This window comes from Leucopleurus acutus (genome assembly GCF_964270905.1).
Source record: "Leucopleurus acutus genome assembly, chromosome: 6".
NCBI classification, from domain to species: domain Eukaryota; kingdom Metazoa; phylum Chordata; class Mammalia; order Artiodactyla; family Delphinidae; genus Leucopleurus; species Leucopleurus acutus.
The window spans coordinates 86,266,012-86,288,719 of record NC_139149.1 but is presented as its reverse complement, the minus strand read 5'-3'; the positions used below and the strand labels follow the sequence as shown (position 1 = coordinate 86,288,719).

The 22,708-nt window shown below is 33.7% G+C and overlaps 1 protein-coding gene across 3 annotated transcripts in view; it reads right to left on the bottom strand.

The window, feature by feature from the left end:
* Positions 1 to 22,708, bottom strand: part of NBEAL1 (neurobeachin like 1) — a 179,067-nt gene that overhangs the window by 81,265 nt on the left and 75,094 nt on the right. For all 3 annotated transcript variants that reach the window (XM_082840791.1, XM_082840789.1, XM_082840790.1), the window contains 14 exons: positions 22,360 to 22,445; positions 18,766 to 18,855; positions 15,432 to 15,600; positions 14,842 to 14,975; positions 14,207 to 14,366; positions 13,998 to 14,100; positions 13,247 to 13,403; positions 11,581 to 11,739; positions 9,964 to 10,123; positions 7,041 to 7,129; positions 4,356 to 4,931; positions 3,843 to 4,018; positions 2,631 to 2,784; positions 2,192 to 2,320 (listed from right to left, as the gene is read on the bottom strand). In XM_082840791.1, the coding sequence (XP_082696917.1) occupies positions 2,192 to 2,320; positions 2,631 to 2,784; positions 3,843 to 4,018; positions 4,356 to 4,931; positions 7,041 to 7,129; positions 9,964 to 10,123; positions 11,581 to 11,739; positions 13,247 to 13,403; positions 13,998 to 14,100; positions 14,207 to 14,366; positions 14,842 to 14,975; positions 15,432 to 15,600; positions 18,766 to 18,855; positions 22,360 to 22,445 (2,342 nt within the window). The remainder of the gene's footprint in view (positions 1 to 2,191; positions 2,321 to 2,630; positions 2,785 to 3,842; positions 4,019 to 4,355; positions 4,932 to 7,040; positions 7,130 to 9,963; positions 10,124 to 11,580; positions 11,740 to 13,246; positions 13,404 to 13,997; positions 14,101 to 14,206; positions 14,367 to 14,841; positions 14,976 to 15,431; positions 15,601 to 18,765; positions 18,856 to 22,359; positions 22,446 to 22,708) is intronic.

Genomic DNA, 22,708 nt, shown 5'->3' with positions numbered 1-22,708 from the left:
ATTGCGGAGCACAAGCTCCGGACGCGCAGGCTCAGTGGCCATGGCTCACAGGCCCAGCCACTCCGTGGCATGTGGGATCTTCCCGGACCGGGGCACGAACCTGCGTCCCCTGCATCGGCAGGTGGACTCTCAACCACAGCACCACCAGGGAAGCCCACAAAGGCATCTTTAAAAAGCTCCTCTATGTGATTTCATGTGTAGCTAGTGAAGAGAATCACTGGCTGAGCTAAGACAACTGAAGGAGCAGAAACCCAGACAACGCGGTGACCATATACTGCATCTAAATAAATCAACAACTTACTCAGTCCTGCTTTAAAGACAACCTGGGAGATCCTGGCATTGATGTGAAATCTCCTAATACTTAAATGCTGGCAATTAAATAATAATGTATGGGCCAAACAAAACAAATTTGCTAGCCAGATTCTTTTTGCAGGCAACTCTATTTAAACCCCTATAAGGGAAGGGGTTCCTTCCCCAGCCTTTAACATGCACAAACTCAGGGAAATATGCTTTTATTCCTGAGGGAGTGAAATTAAACAAGTAGCTAGTGAGAAGTATTATAGGTCACTAACTACTGGTTGATAGGATCAGTCTTACCTGTAGGTGCTGCACACTTTATTTATTTAATAAGTATTTATAGAGTGCTACTATGGTACAGGCACTGGATATTTAATCATGAGCAAATTAAAACAGACATTTTACTTCTCCTTGGAAATCTCACCAAGGATAAAAACACTGAGGGTGATCATGAGTGGAAAAAAACAGAGTTCTAATATCTAAAAAAAGAACTACCTGGTATGCTGGCTGCAAGGGCTTTAACAGCCAGTCACCAGACTCATATTAATAAAAAAGCCAAAAAAGTTACCTTTGTTCTATTTCTAGATGGAGAAAAAAAGAAAACTACAATGAACATCTATGTGTACAAATACTGTTTGGTATTTTAGATTATTACCTCAGGATATAGTTTTAGAGTAGAATTACTAGACAAAGCATACTTTTTTTTAAAGTTCTTAGTTCATATAATTTTCAAACTGTATTTAAAAGCTGTACAATTCAAATTTTCATCATCCACATATCAGAATGTTTATTTTTTGTTTAGCTTTTCTGCTTTTTCCATGTTTTTTCCAATGACCATGTGTTATCTTTTAAAAAGTTAGTAATGTGGGGAAATGAGTTTAATATAATTGTAAGAAAAATAAAAAAGAACACAAAATTATCAAAATATATGATGGTTTTAATCATCTGAAAAAATATAAACAGAGAAAAAAACATTAAAATATTGACAGTTGTTTTCTCTTAGGCTATATGGGATGAAGGATGTTTTATCTATTTTTTCTCTTTATGTTTTTTGTGTACTTTCCACAATGAGTATGTTTTCTTAAATGACTGGAAAAGAATATATGTTGAAAAATATGGTCTTTTTAAAATAGGGCAACCTTATGGTATTTTAACCTCCTCATGTTCTTATCAATATTATAGCAAGTTTATATTAGAAACGATTATCAAAAGAAAATAAAAAGGGCCAGATAAATAACCATGCGATACATGTCGTGACTAATCCAATGCAGGTAATCACAAGCATCCAATATAAATAGAAAGATGACAGACTAAAATCTGCATGGAACTTTCCCAACCTTTAAAATTTTTGAAAATAATAAATATTCTGTGGGTCCATCTTTTATTTATCTTTATAGTAGAAACCTAGCACAATGCTAACACTTGGTAGGTATTCAGTAAGTGTTTAATAAATGAAGAAAAATGAGATAAATGTAAAACTGAATTAGTGGATTACTAAGTACAGAAAAAGATTTTGACAGAACAATTTAAAAAATAATTTTCCTAAAAATGCAAGCCCTGAACTCCACACGTATAAAAGTCTATGCAGGCTGTGTAGCTCGTAGCTATACTAAATGTAGATGATATGAGTAATGCCCTCTAATATAAGCTATACATAAATCCTCTAACAGGAAACCTTAAATTATACTGAATCATAAACATCAGGAAAAAAGAATCGATTAGCCGCCTCTCAAGCTTCTTTCTCATCTCACAAAACTGAAACTAGAGTTAAATCATGATATTTTTGAAACTAATTAAAAAATTAAAATGCTGAAAACATAACTGCCATTCAGTTACTGCACAAATTCCTATGTTGCATGTGAGTATATAAAATAACAAAAAAGAATCGACAAACCTGCAAATTACCCCTTCCAATGAAGCCTAGAAGCATCTGGATTTGAATCTGTGAGAGTTTCACCCATACTGGACTTTCAGAATACCAGACTGACAGACTGTCGAAGAGCAGCATCATATCCTCTAAAAGCTAACGCAAAGGAAAAATTGAGAAATAAAAACATTCCATTTTTAAATCTACTGATGATGAGTTTTCCCAAAAGTAATACAAATCATAAATATTTCAAAACTAATTCAATGTTCAGTTGGTAAAAACCAAAAGAATTATCCTAGTAAGAGTTACTTAACAAAAGTAACTATCACATCTGCGACTATCACATCTTATCCATGTTTATCGCATCTGATTAAATATTAATGCTCTGAAAAGAGGGGATACAAAATTTCTTTCTTTGAAAGTCCTTCACTACCAAACAAATAATTTCAAAGAGATGTTACTGTACCTTCTCAGTCCACATGTTCGAATTAACTAGTCCCTCTGACTGCAGAAAGTCCTGTATGATCAGCATGAGTCGGAAAGCATTTTCAGCAGTTACTGGATTAAATTTTGCTTCTCTGTTTTCTGTGACTGCCCATTCTAACATCTTCTGTAGCAAACTAAGTATAAAACAAAGTCCTCTTAAAACCATTTTAAATTTATAAAAATAACAGGTCACCAAAAACAAAAAACCCAGCAACAACAAACCTCGTTATTTATTAATAGGAATGTACCTCCAAAGATACAGTATCACTGGCAGGTATAAGACACTGTGGATGGAATTTAGTAATAATGAAGCAACTTTTTAATCTTTGGAGTACTTATCTTTAATATACCTAACATTAAAAGGCAAAGTAAAAGTTACCTGTTTGACTTGACCTTGAAAAAGCTATGAAAATAATTCACATTCCAGCCTCCATGAGATACTTAAAAGTTTCTTTAAAACTGAAATTGGAGGGCTTCCCTGGTGGTGCAGTGGTTGAGAGTCCGCCTGCCAATGCAGGGGACATGGGTTCGTGCCCCGGTCCAGGAAGATCCCACATGCCACGGAGCGGCTGGGCCCGTGAGCCATGGCCGCTGAGCCTGCACGTCCAGAGCCTGTGCTCCGCAACGGGAGAGGCCACAACAGTGAGAGGCCCACGTACCGCAAAAAAACAAAACAAAACAAAAAACTGAAATTGGAAATGTTAGGGAAGAAAGCCTTATGCCTTACAGAGAGTCTAGACCTATGGAAAAACAAAAAAGTAATTCTGTTCTAGTGTGCTGTTGGTACAGTGTTCTATCATATGCAGGGAACTCAAAGCTTTAGAGAAGTAATTTTCATGAAAACACTACTACCTTCCTTTAGCATGGAAGCACTCAAATTTGGACAAGACTGTAGAACACATGCACCAAGTGCTTAGATACTGCAGAGAACAACTTACACAAGGAATATATAATCAGTTAGAATCCAAATTAATGTAAGAATTAAATCTCCTCACATTGGAGTTAGTTTTGGATTTCTCTCTAGATCCCACTAGAATGGCAACAGACAGGAGAAGGGCTGAGCACAAAGCTTCTCCTTTTCTCTCTCTCTCTCTACATCCACTGAATACTGAATAAAGGTTCAATAACAAATGTTATTTTGGACTCCTGCCCACTCTAAAAGGAGAGGGTGTATCACCAAATGAATGCTTACATTAGTTTTATTTCATCTGATGGTCGAAGTAGCTCACTGGATATTCCTGGTTTAGTTAGTGCCGAAAGCACCTGTCCCCGTTCAATCCAAGTATCGTCATCAGACTTTTCTAGTCCCTTACACATTACACAGTTCAAAATATTTGTCAGTAATTGAATAAGCTCTTCCTCACATCTCTATAAAAAAGAGAAATTAATATGAAATTATTAGAGGGAGGGGGTGTTAAAAGCAGATCATGAGAAACATGAGGTACATGAATTATAATCATGCAACATATTTTTAAGGTGGCTACATGAACCTGGAACTTTACTACGAAGGCCCTAGAGATGTAAAGATGAATAAGACACTGGCTTTGGTCTCAAGACACTCACAGTTTGGTGACTTCCAGGCTTCTAATACCTTAGATCATGAGACTTGGAACATGAATACTACATGAAATTGTTAACAATCACACATTTCTGAGGTCAGACATAAAAAAAATAAAACCACATTTGGACAAATAAGGAATCTTACCTCTTGGTTTTCAAGTAAAGGGAAGTCATCACTAAAGCCCACATCATTTGTGATGCTGCTTTCTTTGTCACACTGCACAGAAAATGACTTAGTGGACTCTATCGGGGATGGCGTGCTAGGCAAGCTGTCTGGCATTTGACTTCCACTATCACTCAGTTCACATGAATCAATTCCACTGAGATCTAAACTCAGATGTGAAGGGTTATTATGCCAGAATTCTCCTCGATTCTCTGATTTGAAAGATAATTCTCCCATCAAGCTATCTTCTTGAAATAATGGTGTGTTCGAGTCTAGGGAGTGTCTATCCTCCAAACTCCACTGATCTGAAGACACATGAGCTGAGGCAAAAGAGCTGATTTTTTCCTCATCTGTCTTTTCATCAGAGTTCCTCTTCATATCTTCAGCTGATATATTTTTATCATTGTCTTTCATTACAACAGCCCTACTGTGCTTATGAAGAGTATTTCCATTTTCAAAATTTGCTTTTAAAAAAAGCCTAACTAAAGTGTCTTGCCAACCCACTTGTTGAGATATTTGATGTGCTGCATCTGGCTGGGACTGTAAAATCTGTAAAATCTGTGAAGAGATTAAGAATGCAAAATTCGTCAAAAAGTGTACAGTACTTTACATCAACAACAGTTTCTTTTCAGCTATTTTAATGACAAAGTAATTTAGTAAGAAACTTTGGAAGGATATACTTTCAAACGATTATATTCTTAACTAGATTAGAAAATATGTGGACGGCAGACATTGTGTTTTTAACTAATCTGCATATTACTCCTTGTATATCTAGAGTTGGGACTCAAATATTTGCTGAAAGATAAAAAAGGAAAAAAAGATAAAATAATCCTCCACATACCAACACACTCACGTTATTAATTTAATTTGGTTGGAGAAAAAAATATAGATAGAATTAAGGTATATATAAAATGTAATAAAGTCATATCCTCTCAACTAAGTAATTTCCATGAGCCTAGTACATTTGTTCAGTAAATACTGAACATCTACTATGTGCCAGGCACAGTTCTGGAACTATGGTTAGGGAGTAAACTAGAACACATAAGAAACTTTGACAGAACCTAGGTACACCAAGAATGTTTTCCCACCTCATTTTTTCCTCAGGCAAAGTTAATGGCTGCTTTTACAAAAGCATTTTTTTTCATTAACTCTACATGGTACAAACAAAACAAAAACTGAACTTTAATTCCAGAAAACTATTTCCAATGAGATGGATGCTGATATTTAGCTAGAATAAGAAACTGAAATTAAAGAGTAGAAATTTACATGGCAATGTATATGATCTCTAGTATCCCAACTGACTTCACATTTTTTGGATAAAAACAAATTCTCAAACACTATCAGAAATGCTGTTAAGATCTTTAAGACATTTTAATCACAAAGCCAATAAACTTCTAAGTAGATGAAAAGAACTTTGGCTCCCAGTGTTTATAGAGTATCTCTTTTATCAGAATTTCTGACAAATTTCATAGCAGGAAATGAGTTATGTTGGTACAGATTTCAAAATTAATGGTTCTTATGTACACTGATGCTGATATAGAAAGCAGTGAGTCGCAGTGAGTCATGATGACACGTTAAGTTTCTTTCCTCACTTAATGCCATCAATCAGTGAGCTACCTTTACTGTAGCAGTGCACAATAGCAATTTTAAACACATTAACTAAGTTGAACATATTAACCTTTGGTTGGCAAAGAAACTTTTCATGATTTCATGACTTTAAAATTTTCAGACTTATTTTACAATTTTATAAACACATAATGAATAAAAACTGGGCTGTACTGAAAGAGGTTTCTAATTGCACACTGAAAGGAAAAGGATCCATTTACATGACCTGCTTCAAGGAAAACATGGCAAAATCCATTAAAATGTAAAATGTGAATACTCTGACAGAAAAATTACATTTCATGAATTATGTCCTACATATGTATTACCATGGATAGGTAAAGACAAATGTAAAAAAATGTTCCTAACAGAAGTTTGTTAATATGGTAAAACAGGAAACAATCTAAATGTCCATCAGCTGGGAACCAGATAATACTTTTATAGAATAGCCATAGAATAAAAAACTACGTAGCTGTTAAAGAGAAAGACATATCCAGATTTACTGATGGAAAGGTACTGTGACACAATTAGGGAGTAAAACTAAAAAGAAAAACAAGGAAGCAAATTAAACACTAGACTGGTCAGTGGTTGCCAGTAGAGGAGAGAGAAGGATATAATCAGGAAGAAGCGCATGGGGTAACAATTCGTCGACTTAGAGGTTAAATGAGTGGACTGAAGGTAAATCATTGTTGGAATACACTCATAAACAAACTACAGAAAATCTTTTCCACAAAGGTTAAGAGATTCAGAAACTCTAAAATATGGTGTTTGCATTAAAAATGGTCACAACAAAAGGTTCTGAATAAAGAAAATATTCTCTGGTAATACATTTTTGACTCTGGAAAGGGCATTATTTCCAGGAGCTCATGTATGGCTAAGAAGAACAAATTTATATGCTGATTTCTTATGATTATATAAAGTTAATTCACCTCAAAAAAGGAAACTATAAAATTATGTCATATAAAAGATATTAAACTTATATCTGGTGAAAAATACTCAATCTAAAAGTTCTTCACAATACAACGATACTGCAATTTTTAAAGTACATCTTTAAAGTTTACTAACCTTTCTGCAGATGACCACCCTGACATTTATACGTGCTCTGTGAGATATATATACCACAGATAACAGATCTTTGAAATTAATAGCAGGATCTATGATGGGAAAAAAAAGTTAAAATTAAATACTAGAGAAAACCAGAGAAAGAACTGTGGTAGTAGCTATATATAAAGGCTGACAATCATTTCATTTTTATTTTTTTCCTGCTGTCAACAACAGATGCCCTTTATTTTTGCCCCCAACTTTATTAAGATATAATTGGCATAAAACACTGTTTAAGGTATAGAACATGATGATCTGATATATGTATATATTACAAAATGATTACACAATAAGGTCAGTTAACACACCCATTATCTCACATAGTTACTATATTTCTTTTTGTGGTGAGGACACTTAAGATATGTTCTCTTAGCAACTTTCAAATATACAATACAGTATTGTTAACTACAGTCACCACGCTTACCTTAGATCCCCAGAACTTACTTATAACTGGAAGTTTGTACCCCTTGTACCTTCACCTGTTTCCCCCACTGCCCCAACTCTGGCAACTACCAACCTACCCTGTCTCAATTTTTTTTTTTCACATGTAAGTGAGATCACACAGTATTTTCCTTCTCTGCCTGACTTGTTTCACTTAGCAGAATGCCCTCTAGGCTCTTATTGCAAATGGCAGGATTTCCTTCTTTTTTATGGCTAATATTCCATTTATATATATATATATATATATATATATATATATATATATATATATACACACCACATCTTTATTATTCATTCATCTATTGATGGACACTTAGGCTGTTTCCATGCCTTGACTATTGTGAATGATGGTACAATAAACATGGGGTTGCAGATCATACCTCTTTGAGATATGATTTCATTTCCTTTAGATATATACCTGGAAGAGGGATTGCTGAATCATATGGTAGTTCTATTTTTAATTTTTTAAGAACCTCCACACTGTTCTCCATAGTGGCTGCACCACTTACATTCCCACCAACAGCACACAAGGGTTCCCTTTTCTCCACACCCTCACCACTAGCACATATTATCTCGTCTCTTTGATAACCGCCAAACTAACAGGAGGGAGGTGATATCTCATTGTGGTTTTGATTTTCATTTCCCCGATAATTAAGGATGATGAGCACATTTTCATGTATCTGTTGACCATTTGCATATCTTCTTTGAAAAAATGTCTATTCAGGTCCTTTGCTCATATTTTAATTGGATTTTTTGCTATTGAGTTATATGAATCCCTTATATATTTTGGATATTAACCCCTTATCAGATTTGACTTGCAAATATTTTCTCCCATTTCATAGGCTACCCTTTCATATTGTTGATGGTTTCTTTGGCTATGCAGAAGCTTTTTTAAAAAAATAAATAAATTTATTTATTTTTGGCTGCGTTGGGTCTTCACTGTTGTGTGCAGGTTATCTCTAGTTGCGGCAAGTGGGCTTCTCATTGTGGTGGCTTCTCTTGTTGTGGAGCATGGGCTCTAGGCGTGTGAGCTTCAGTAGTTGTGGCACGCGGGCTCAGTACTTGTGGCTCATGGGCTCTACAGTGCAAGCTCAGTAGTTGTGGCACACGGGCTTAGTTGCTCCACAACATGTGGGATCTTCCCGGACCAGGGTTTGAACCCGTGTCCCCTGCACTGGCAGGCAGATTCTTAACCACTGCGCCACCAGGTAAGTCCACAGAAGCTTTTTAGTTTGATTTAGTCCCACTGTTTATTTTAACTTTTGTTGCTTATGCTTTTGGTGTCACACGCAAAAAATCATTGCCAAGACCAAGGTCAAAGAGTTTTTCCCGTATGTTTTCTTCTAGTATTTTTACAGCTCAGTTCTTACATTTAAGTCTTTAATGCATTTGAGTTAATTTTTGTGGGTGGTGTAAGACAAGAGTCCATTCTCATTCTTTTGCAAGTGCATATCCAGTTTTACCAATCACATTTATTGAAGAGACTATCCTTCTCCATTAAGTATTCTTGGATTCCTTGTCAAATACTGGTTGACTGTACACACATAGTTTTATTTCTAGGCTCTTGATTCTGTTCCACTTGTTTATGTGTCTATTTTTATGCATACTGCAGCATACTGTTTTGATTAGTATAACTTTGTAGTATAGTTTGAAATCCGAGAGTGTGATGCCTCCAGCTTTCTTCTTTCTCAAAGAAAGAACTGTATGTAATAGTCATATAAACGCAGAAATAATTGTTTCATTTTAAATAGGAATTGTAGATATGTTCAAATTTTACAAAAACAATAGGTTTAGAATGTTTAACATCTTCCTGGCTAAACCCTAAAAAGCTGTTCTTTTATTTTGATTGCCTGAACATACTGTTGATACTGCTTGGATCTTATACTTGTATTTATCTTTTTATGTACATGTCTTCTCAATGAGATGATAAACCACTCAAGACAAAGAGCCTTATCTTATACCTTTCTGAACCCCTAGCATCTGACAAAAATTTTATAGTTTGTAGGAACTACTTACAAAAAGGTTCATAAAAGCAAAATTAGAAACAAAAAGGAATATCTGAAATTAGTTTTCATTTTCCCTTTAAGAATTTAAGCTCTGAAAGGAAAAAGAATATCTTGTACATATTTTCTCTAGTGTCCTTTTCGTTTTACATAGACTGAATTATTTACTAATCACTCAGTCAATAAACATTTACTGAAGGACTACCAAGTAAGATACTATGCTATGCTCCGGGGAGACAAAAACAACAAAGGTACATTTGAAACAGTACCCAAGAAAAGCCCTGCTGAATCAAGTAATAGGTAATTTTAAAAGCAACCTGAGGAAAGAGGGGAAAAGAAGAAAGAATTTCAGAAGAAAAAAAAAAATTCAGGGCCATCAAATAGAATTACATGACTATGAAGAACATTTCTTAAATGTATCAATAATTTAGCCTTAGTCATACCTGTATTTATAATTTGATTGGTGAGACTTTTAATGAGAGAAGTATTAACAGGTGCTTCATTAAGAAGGAGCCCTAATCCTGAGTAGCCAACTTCTCTAAGTCGAATACGTTGTTTACTTCGTTCATAAACGTTCGTGCATTTCAACATCTGTTCCATAACCTGGTCACAACAGTAATATATTCTCAATATAGAGAACTAAGAACAATTGTCACTTAGGTTAATATCGAATAAATATTAGTATACAATGTTTCTAGAGTATCATTTTACTCCTCAAGTATTAAAAAAATAGCACTAAATAGGGAAGAACACTCCATTATCTTGCTATCATTAAAAAATAAATTTAAAAATGAACTGGACTGAAATGCAACTGCATTTGAATAATTAATATGTTTAAAACCCTAGTTTATATAAATTTCTTGGTAGATGAAAGGAATACTTTAAAAATTTCTTTTAATGGCTACGGTGTAGATGGAAACAAATCCTGTAGCTTGCAAGAGGAACAAAGGTGTGCTCTGAAAGAAAACAAAGATACTTCTAGATCAATCTAGTAATCTATTTATGTGACAGTTGTCAAAATAATTTTCAACAACGAGGAAATACTTTGTGAAGCAACCCATCCATATGCTAAAATGGAAGAATGAATTAGTAACCCCATACTTCTTGGAGTTAGATCAATCTTTTACAAAGTGAGATACTGAAAGCCTATACGGAAAGGGTAATCTTGGCAAAATAGTATCATGAACAACCCCTGCAAGGCCATTTTTGAAGAAATAACATTAAATCTCCATATAGGAACCCTGTGTGGGCAGATGCTTTAAAGAGTCGCCTCAGGGGTCAACCATAACCAATATTCAAGAGAGACTATGTAGGACCACTTTTAATTCACTTTTGTTTCCAAAGTTTAAGAATTCCAAACATAGGCAATCCAAACATGACCCCACAGGTAGACTTTATAATGTCATACTAATGATGTAAGGGGAAACAAATATCACAGGCAATTTGGCATAACAAACAGGAGAATAAATCATGGAAAAAAAATGTATTTGCAGTAGAAATATGACTGCCTTCTTTAATTTTAATTAACCGAAAAGGTGGAGTGGGCTGCTTCAGCTGAAGTTCAAAGTTTGGGATATTTTGGATAGCTTAATAAAATATGTCCTACATCCTTTAGCAAGTTATTAATATCTCTGCCTCAGTTTCTTCATCTGTAAAATGAGGATAATAATAATATCCACTTCATAAAGTTGCTGCAAGAGCTACGTAAACTAATATATAAAAAGGGTTTAGTGCCTGATAAACAGTGGATGCTAAATAAGCTTAGTATGATCTGCCACATAGACCCACTGTAAGTCAAAAGGGGGATAAGAGGTTCTACGTTAGTATGGCAGAGTAGATTTTCCACCGAAATTATTGATAAGATTACAATATAATTAGTATCAAAATACATAAACAACAAAAACATGATAAATATATATCAAAACAAACTGAACAATTTAAAACTAGATGGAAGTAGACATGAAAAAAAGAATTTACATTCATAGAATGGATATGTTCCATGTAAATGCATACACCCACAAATGTCCCCAAATATAAAGACTCTTAAGACATGTTTGTACCTTAAAAATGATTTCTCTTAGTCTGTCAGAGTATTTCTGATTTAAGAGCAAGGCATAAAGTATGTCAGCATTTCCTGGTTCAAACAGCAGTAAGAAAAGTTGACCTCTAGTTGGGCTGGTACGTAGGAGACTGAAGAGTATGTCCAAAATTCCAAAAAGCTTTTAAAATTAAGCAACACAAACAACCACACTCATATATGGAAGCATAAATAAAGTCATAAACCACAAATAGTTATTTAAGTCCTCTATACCCTCATGTTCTAGCTTAACTGGATTAATAGATGTCTTCTGAACCCTCCTTGCCTTTCCTCCATTAGGCTTTTGGCTTATTCCATTTCCTTTTGTATATCCTCTCACTACTCACATTCACCCGCTGAACCATTCCTATCCTGCTTGGTCCATATGAAAAGCCATCTCTTCCTTGAAGCCGTTCCTAGTCTCCTCAACATGTAACACTCTCCAGTGAAAACCTCATGGGACTTCATATTTCTCTTATAAATATTATCATACTCTTTTTTGTTTCATAATTATTTATAAACATTTCTTATCTATCCCTGCCTCCATTAGGCTAAAAATAAGAATGATAATTCTTTCATCATTAAATACCTACAATATCTAGTATTACTCTATGTATATGTATAATAAAAGTATTCAATAAATAATTGTTTGACTAAATTGACCAAGAAAATATCATTGGCAATGAATCATAGCAGGTGACAATACAGCTATCATGAAATAAGATGATTATTCATTATTCTAAATATGAGAAGCTTTTGAAGTAGTTCAACCTTATAAGGAAATAGCCTAAGTTAACTCTTCTATATAATACCAATTATGAAGTTATAATAACCACTGAGTACACAATGCATATATCATGATAGAGGGCAAAATATTTGAGTCAACATAAATTAAGGATGCTCAGATTTGGTGTTGAGAGTGGTATACCGAAAGAGCACAGAAAGAGCAGTAAATACACATGGGTTATTTTTCCAGGTATATCAGCTGTGTAACTTTTTAAGTCATCTAATCTCTCTGAACATCTATTTCCAAATGTGCACATGGGAAGAGTAATTCCTGGTCTGTATATTTTGTATCCGTGGTCAAATTCTACCATGCATCAGAATCACCTGGAGGGCTTGATTTGGTCATATATTTGCATTTCTAAAAAATTCCCAGGTAAGTGGGTCCATACATTGAGAACCACTGTCTTAAAGGATAGTTCTGAGGTAAAAATGAATAGTGTACATAGAAGTATTTAAAAATAGAAATACAGTTATAATTTACTCTTTATGCAAAATTTTTATGAACCTATGATATATTAAAATTCATGTTAGAAATCTGCCTAGTAACTTTGATAACAGTTAAATATACATCATGTGGCCTACGAAAACAGATTTCAGAATTGCCAGGACAAGTATTTCCACATACTGTTTTCTAGCTAATATTTTCCTATTAGCTAGAAAATAAATGTTTTATTACACTGCCATTTATTTTATTAAACTTTCAGTTAGGAGATAAAATTTACCTCTTTAACTGCTTAATAATATTATATGTGACCTATAAACATTTTACTCTTAAAATGTTATATTACATGTAAGTTTAAAAGAAGATGATATAGCAACTTAATTATTAAAAAGTAATAACAGATTTATCCAGAGCATAATACCTGTTCTTCTTCATTGATAGCAGATATATAACCCATAATACTTTGTATCTCTTCATGAGTTCCGCCTTTGCACAGAAAATATTTAATTAGTCCATACAAAGAAGTCCTTATTGTTCGAATATCATCTAGAGACAGCTCACTATATTTACAATCACTCCTGAAAGAGAAAGTAAATGGGCAAGAATTGAAATTTTTATATTTTTGTACTTTTATATATAAAAGATTTCATAGTTTAAAAGAAGTTGTTTCCATGTAATTATTAGAATTCATAGCATCTTTGGCTTCTTTTTCTTTTTAAGGAAAACCTTTTGAAGTTAGGAGTTGCAATGACAAAGACATAAATAGTTAAAACAGCTTATATTTATGCAATACTAAGACAAAAAGGGTTAAAACAGCTTATATTTATGCAATGCTATGTAGCAGACACAGTTCTATGTGCTTTACACATTATTAATTCATTTAAGTTAATCCTCAAAACAACCATAGGAAGTCATACAGTTTTATTATCTCCTTGTCACAAAGCAGAAAACTTTAGCACAGAAAAGGTGACTAAGTTGCCTATGGCTAGACAATTAATGAAACATAATATTCAAACCCAGTGTATGTGATCCACTGTTCATCATTTTAACCTCCACAACATCCTGGCTCTCTGAAGTTAAAGGTATTAGAACTGCTGGAAAATAAACAATCTAGATGTTCCAATCAAGTAACAGAAACAATATCAAACTGAGAAAGAGTAAGGATATCATACCCATAATAAATCCTAAGTGTATCTAGGAGAAACTGTACACCATACTTCTTTCGGAAAACTCTCCTGCTGTCCTTGATGATGGTGGAAAGATATTGTATGTGACCTAAAATAGAAAGTTCACTCTTCAATTATATACCTAAAATAAAGTCACATAAGTAGTAATACATTTTTAAAACAACTATAAAATTTATCCAACAGCCTGCTCTCACCAATTCGAAAGGGAAAATCGCCACGGTTCCAAATACGGAAGTCAAAGAGTAAATACTGATACATTTGTTGCAGGAGCTGCATATTTTTCTCTAATGATACCTGCTCAATGAGTAACTGAATTGCCATCAATACATTAACATCCATCAAGGTGCTTGGCACCTGAAATCCAAATAGAAGAGGGTTCTGTAAAGTTCAGTTTAAATAACTGTCATTAAGCTATAATTTGAAATGATTAATTCAGAACATCTACTAAATATAAAACGCTTGGTTAGAAAAATATAAACAATTTAAACATTATATTTTCTGATGTAACTCTAGAACATATTCCTAAAATAGTGTCTTTAAATGATGAAATATCCCAAATACCAAAGTTAACACACAAGGTCCTTATATCAAAGATTATACACTGTTATGTAAGATATGTAGTTCTTGTATAAGGTGATTCAAGTTTTAAAAAGCGGCTTGTGAAATAAATTATATCCATTAATATAACTTAAGCTATAATAGTATAATTTTTAAAATATATTTAATAAAAAATATATACATATATTTATTTATTGGAAAGAAAAAAACCTCAACACTAACTGGTAATTACAATCATCAGTCACATCTACATAACGTTAGACTAGCTCACCTTTTGAAGTAAGGCACCAAGAATGGCAACTCCATGGGAGTGAATAAGATTGTCCTGGTTAATAGGATGTCTTTGAATAAAGTGTTTCACAATCAAGATAAATGTTGCAATTAAATTTCTCTCTAGTCTTGACTCTGTGGAATTGTGAAGATGTCATTAATTATCATAATTATGCTAATCACTTTTGTATCACATGTTCTATATCATATGCATATTATAACAAACAAGGAATTTGGTTCAGGAATTTGCATCCAAAGGTCACTTGCAGAACATAAATATCAGAGAAATCAGTGACTGCATATTATATACTTATATGAACATGTAAATATTTTCTCTACCATAAATTTAACAATGTTGTCCGATTTCTGCTAACAGTACAAACTAAGGATAGTCAAGAGTATAATCAACATCTTAAGTGTTTTCACTGAAGTATTATGCACTTTCTGAACTCCATTAGTAAAATTAGGGATGGACTACTTCAGCTACAAATGGTTAAGTTTCTTCATCATGGTAGCAAGACATTTCAATCTATCTTTCAATTAATTCTCAAGTTTCTCAATGACTAGTTCACATTAATTTCAGCTTAATACCTGATGCCTTTGTGGAGTTCAATACCACCCAATCTCCTTCTACAGGTGTTATCACTTCAGGAACTGTGCTTTCATTCAATCCCTCAGGAATCTGTCCTTCACCAAAGTGGCTGATTTGTTCCATTAGAGGAAAAAGTACATTTACTCCACCTATGCAGTTTATGCTGTCCTGAAAGAGGAAACTACAATTTTTTAATCTTATAAAACACAGGCAATTTTCTCATTTAATACCTACACAGCATGTATGAGGTTACAATTTGCTAAACCTTTAAGTAAAGTATATGATGGCCTAAGCTAAAGGAACCCTTGTACAGGCATATGCTTTAAAGAGCAGCCTCAAGGGTCACCAAAATCAATACTCAAGAGACAAGGCCAGACCATTTTAATACATCTTTGTTTTCCCAAGTTTACGAATTCCCAACATAGGCAATCTAAACATGACCCCATAAGTAGACTTCACAACGTAACACTAGTGATATAAGAGGTAACAACTGTCACAAGGCAATTAGTCACAACAAACAGGAGAACAAGTCATGAAAAAAAAGAATGTATTTGCAGTACAAATATGACTGACTCCTCTACTTTAAGTTTACAAAAAAGGTGGAGTGAGTGGCTTCAACTGAAGTTCAAAGTGACTGACTATTCTGGATAGCTTAACAAAATATATTCAGTATCTTAGACAAGTTACTAATTTCCCTAGCCTCAGTTTCTTCATCTGTAAGATGAGGATAATATTAATTCCCACTTTGTAAAGTTGTTTCAAGGATGAGATAAGCTAATACATGAAAAGTGCTTAGTGCCTGACATACAATGGGTGTTATATAAGATTAGCTATTATTAACTGCTAAAATGTTCTGAACTGCCGTGTTTACATACCTTAAGTCCGTAAACCACCTCTTCATAGTCTTTGCCTGTTTTTCATATTGATTTTTAAGGGCTTTTTACAGTAAGTAAACTAGAATTTTGGATGGGAAGTGTTTTTTTTTTCCCAGTTGTCATGTCATTTAACTTTTTTTGGCTTTGATTTTGCTTCAGTATAAAAAAGCAATAGTCTTGCTCTTGATAATTCTGTTCCTTTTTGATTTCTACATATCTATACTCAAGGCAACAAAGACTGCTTTGATTTTCAAGTATAATGTATAACACAAATAATCGGCTTTCTCTATATAAGTAATCCATAAAACTATCCTTATAAAACCAATCTTATACATGACATCAAAAGTTAACTTACGAATTGGCAAACACGTCATAAATCTTACTATGTAAACAGGTAAGAATAAGTGTCCTTATCTCAACTAAGGATTAATCTCCAAAATACATAAACAGATCATGCAGCTCAATATTAAAAAGACAAACAACCCAATCAAAAAATGGGCAGAAGACCTAAATAGACATTTCTCCAAAGAAGACATACAGATGGCCAAGAGGCACATGAAAAGCTACTCAACATCTCTAATTACTAGAGAAACACAAATCAAAACTGCAATGAGGTATTATCTCACACCAGTTAGAATGGGCATCATCAGAAAACCTACAAGCAACAAATGCCAGAGAGGGTGTGGAGAAAAGGGAACCCTCTTGCACTGTTGGTGGGAATGTAAATTGATACAGACACTATGGAGAACAGTATGGAGGTTCCTTAAAAAACTAAAAATAGAATTACCATATGACCCAGCAATCCCACTACTAGGCATATACCCAGAGAAAACCATAATTCAAAGAGACACATGCACCCCAATGTTCATTGCAGCACTATTTACAATAGCCAGGACATGGAAGCAACCTAAATCTCCATCGACAGACGAATGGATAAAGAAGATGTGGTACATATATACAGTGGAATATTACTCAGCCATAACAAGGAACGAAATTGGGTCTTTTGTAGAGATGTGGATGGATCTAGAGACTGTCATACAGAGTGAAGTAAGTCAGAAAAAGAGAAACAAATATCGTATATTAACGAATATATGTGGAATCTAGAAAAATGGTACAGATGAACTGGTTTGCAAGGCAGAAATAGAGACACAGATGTAGAGAACAAACGTATGGAAACCAAGGGGGAGAAAGCGGGTGGGGGGGGTATGTGGGGGTGGGTGGGATGAATTGGGAGATTGGGATTGACATATATACACTAATATGTATAAAATAGATAACTAATAAGAACATGCTGTATAAAAATAAATACAATAAAATTCAAATTAAAAAAACTTACAAATTGGCAAACAAGTCATAAATCTTACTATGTTAACAGGTAAGAATAGGTGTTCTTATCTCAAAGTCAAAGAGAAAAAAGCTTTATACTACATGAATAACATGAGATTAATACAAACTTATGGATTCATTTTTACATAGAAGAATTATCCTAATGATTTCTGTTCATTGAAACAATAAGCATTTTTGATTGGTATTAAATGACTAGAAGACAAAAGTTTTGTTGTTGTTGTTTTGCTGATTTATCAGCAAGTTCCAGTATAACTATATTTTATATTTATTTTTATTTTACTTAGGCTGTAATTTCTATTTAATATATCTTTTAAGGAAATCCTGTATTTTAGAAATAGGATATCTCTGACTTTCACATTAGCCCAAATAATCTTTACTAGTTTAATCACTCAGTCAACAATGTTATTATGTATCCCTGTGCCAGGCACTGGGGGAAAAAGCAGTGTTCCCTCCTTTGAAGTTCTTAAGGACTACTGGAGAATCAAGCAAGCAAACAGTTAACTATTCACCATGATAAGTGAAATAATAGAAACTGCTATAGGTACTCCTGACAAGAATAGTCAACTCCATCTTGGGAAATAAGTAGAGGACTTTAAATAGAAGCAAAGACATTACATCCAGCTAAGACATAAATATGAGGCACATGAAAAAGGCAGACAAGATATAATGGCTAGACGGGGTTATGAAGAAGAGGAAAAATTACTCATCTTTAACCTCAGAGAGGAAAGATCTAAGTTTGTTTAAAGCTGATGGACAGGAGACGAATGTGATATAGGAGAAAAGGGATAATCAAAGAAGTCTCTGAGGGGTTGAAATCTGTTACATAGTTTTAGGGATTAAATACCTTAAAAGTGGAGCTATTAACGAGGGCAGCATATTTTTCTTATGAAAACTGCTAAGCTCATGGCATAGTTTAAAAAGGTAATTACGTTACAAACAAATCAAATAGTCATTCAACTACTTATTTATTTATCCTTCAAACTGTGTATCTGCAAACATTTTAAACAGGACTTATTTAGATCAATCTGGTGGTGCTCAAAAGACAAAAGTTTTTAAAGGATCAGTACACTTAAATAAATAATACGTTGCCCATCGTTCATCATTAACTTACCTTAATGTCCCAGTTTACTACTTTGTTTCCTGTTAACCTTCCATGCAAACAATTAGTAGATAAATCAAGACAGATTGAATTTTTGCAGGCCTAAAAGTAAAAGAAAAATATGGCAAACAGCTAAGAACAATGAAGACAAAACATAACTTTAACTATATATGGAACATTTCACCATAATTTTAAAAGGTATATAGTATAGTCAAGGATAAGATGCTTACAATATTAAGTTTAATATTATTATTCTCTGATTGTCTTTTAAAAGAATCAGGGACTAGATTCTAATGCACTCACTCATCAAATGCAGGTCACTGCTGCTTGTCGTCTGACAGATAAGGATTAGCTAGAACTTACCATTCACCAATCACATAGTTTAAAATTCCTTCTATTCTAAACCAATATATGCAAACAGATTTTTGACTTTTTAAAAAATTCAATGTTTTATTCCCATTAGTACAGAAAATTATATCACAATACAAAAATCAAACCACAGGCACAAGACATTATTTTCCCTTATATTACTGACTATTTTAGTTATATTCAAATTAAGAGCTTTAAAGTCTGCAACTCTAGAAACTGTTAATTTGTTAACTTCCATAAAGGTTTATAAACCAGGGAACCTCACATGTAACCTGTGAACTGGCAGATAATGAAACATTCTTGAATCTAATCCCCAGACCAAAAGAAAATAAAGAAACCTACAAATTTTAGCACAGATGATGTGGTTGTTGCTTTTCTCTTAAGGCAACTGAGAAAAATTGATTTAATAAAGTAAATGTAAATTGAGTTTACATTTAACTCAATGTAAACTGTATTAGTCTCCGAGACAGAAAAGTCTTTCTCCTATTACTACCTTAGTTTGGTAATATGTATCTATGACCTGTCCAAACACAGTAATCTCCCTGTGGTATGACTGCCTCCAGTCTCTCTCTCCAATCCAACTTTGACACTGTAGCTCAAGACCTTTTTCTAAAATGCAAACCTGATCATATCACTCTTCTTAAAATCCTATCCATTGCCTACTATTTAGCCTGGCATAAGAGGTTTGCTATGATCTGGCCTCCACTTGGCCCTCTAACTTCATTTCTGGCCAACTGCTCCCACTCAGTGACCTATACCCAAATACACACAGAATCCAGCTTTACATTCTATGCCTTTGTAGGTGTTGCTCACTGAACATCCCTCCCTTTACTCCGCCTTTTAAAACACAAATCAAACCATCTTTTCTATGATATTCTATCCTCCTGGAAGAACCAACCACTCTTCCTTTGTACCCACACTGTATTCTGCATATAATTCCAACACAAAAATATTGTATAGTGGTTAAGCATTAAACAGGTTAGGTATTAACTAGAATTATGAGGCTAGGCAAGTTACTTATCTTTCCTCAGCCTCAGACAACTAGAGCTTAGAAAAGATACAAAGAGTACAACATAACCCTCAGAGCTTTTGTAAAGATTAAGTGAAACAGTACATGTGAAACATTTAGCATAGTGCTTAATACATTGTAAATACCGAATAAATGGTAGCTAAAAAATGCTAATAAAATTATATTGCACTTATTTTTTACACATTTATTTCACTTTAGATTGTAACCTTCTTAAAGCCAGAGGTTTTAACTTACTCATCTTTGTATCCTAAAAGTTCAGACAACTCTTGGCACAAAGAGAACACTCAAAAAATTTTAAATTGATGGTTAAACACCTCCTACAAATAAGTACAAAGATGAAAAATTGTTGACTGCTAAAATTCCCTGGAGTAGCTTTTCCCAAACTACCACCTGTTAATAAGTGAAATGAAAATCAAAATGTGTTCTATGTTCAAATAACTGGTGAAAAAGTAGGATAAAACAAATGTGAACTAGTTTCTTTATAAGCAGAATTTTTCAAGTGTATAATCCATCTCCAAGAAGGATATACAGAATGCAACATTCCCTCAACGTTATTTAACCACAGAATTCTTGTATAATGATATGTTACCATTTTCAAGAAATGTTCCTCCAATAAACTGTTTTATTGTATATATTCGTCATATCGGGTTTTGTGACCAAAAATAGCTATTTTAAATATTACAGAATTTTTACTTCCAAAAGTAAAAATTCAACCTTAATATTATTAAAATCAAAGTTACTTTGAAAAAAGGATATGCCAAAAAGACTCAATTAGTCATCACATGTCTAGACATGTCACCAATTAGTGAGATTAAGTCCAATTATTTCCTATCCAGCTATACGAAATAGTTGTAATGAAAATAAGTATAAGAGATAGTCCCTGGGGGAAAAAAAAAGAGATAGTCCCTGCCAGGAAATAACTTAAAATCTAGTTTGGTAAACAAACATCTATATCTTTGGGAAAAAGTATTATAAAAACCAAACAAATAAAAAATAAGAGACTCAAGAGATATTATAACCAATGCAATGTTCAAATGGATCCAAGATTAAATTTTTAAAAGGCTAAACAAATATTTTGGGGAAAACTGGGAAAATTTGAACATGGGTTGTAAAGGACATGAATTATTGATCATTTTCTCAGGGAGGTTAATGATTATGTTGTAAAGTTTAGGAGTAAAGTGTCTTGATTGCTATGTTGATCTGCTTTCACAAATGATTTGAAATAGGTGAAGACCAAGTGCAGCAAAATGTTAGTAACTGGTGAATTTAGGTAAAGAGTATACAGGATTTCACTTTACCATTCTTTCAACTTCTCTCTAGGTTTGAAATTAATCAAAATTAAAAGTTAAGGGGAAATACCACCTGACAAGTAAATTTTATTAGGTTACACATAAACAAGTGTTCAGAGTAATAAATTATGACCATGTACTAGCTGGTTCAACTAGGGGGGGGAAGGTCTATGATGTATAATATCACACAACAGAAGCAACTTCTGGGTTAAAGTAACATTAAATATAATGAAGGCAATTAATATTGTTTATGCCACTTCTCCCTTTTCTTCCTCCCAGTTCTACCTTTGATCTTTCCCTCAGCCCTTGCTAACCTCAATTACTTTCACTAGATAAACGACTTTTCTTGAAGGAAAAAGGACTGGGCATGGTATGCGTATATGTAGCTTTTCTTCTCCTTCTGATGTAAACATTTGTTTTGTTTTCTTGTTAACCACATTTTAAAAATAAACAGGGAATTCCCTGGCAGTCCAGTGGTTAGAACTCTGCGCTCTCACTGCCGAGGGCCCAGGTTCATTCCCTGTTCAGGGAACTAAGATCCCACCAGCCGCGCAGCCAAAAAATTTAAAAAATAAACAAAAGTTGAGCACGATTCTGTTTCAACTCTCCTTCCAAAAAAGAAGAATACATTTAAACAATTTCATTTACTGAAGTTGATTCATTAGTACAAATTCCCACTACAACCATCTCCATTCATACGACTGGGATGACATAATGATAAATAACACTTGAACCACAGCTGAGAACTGCAGCTTAATTTTTACTGCTTCTCATCTTCTTTTGAAAATTAATAATTTTTAACAGTAGTTCAAGCCCCTTCTTCTCAATTACCCACTGAAATGACAAAAGGAATAAAAATGGAATTTTAGTTCACAGCATAGTTACAGCTAGATGGACAGTCCATGCATTTACTCTGACCTTTGCAGTGTAGTGAAGAAGGATGTTACCAGGCAGGTCAGCCATGTCAGACTCTTGAAATTTCCAAGGGCTTAAACAGTTTGGACCTGAAAATTATTTATACACACATACACACACAAATCATTGAATATATATGGCCTCCTCAGGTCTGTGTAATCAGAAAAAAAATTTTAATTAAGCTGTTTCAAGCTTTTTATATAACACAGTTAAAACACATTAGCCAAAATGTACTTTATTTTTATATCACATCCAATTTGTCTAACACCTAGTAAAGTTCGGAGAGGGGGTAGATCAATCTCTACTACAGAAAGGAAATTTTATATAGCATTAAAAACTAATATAAAACATA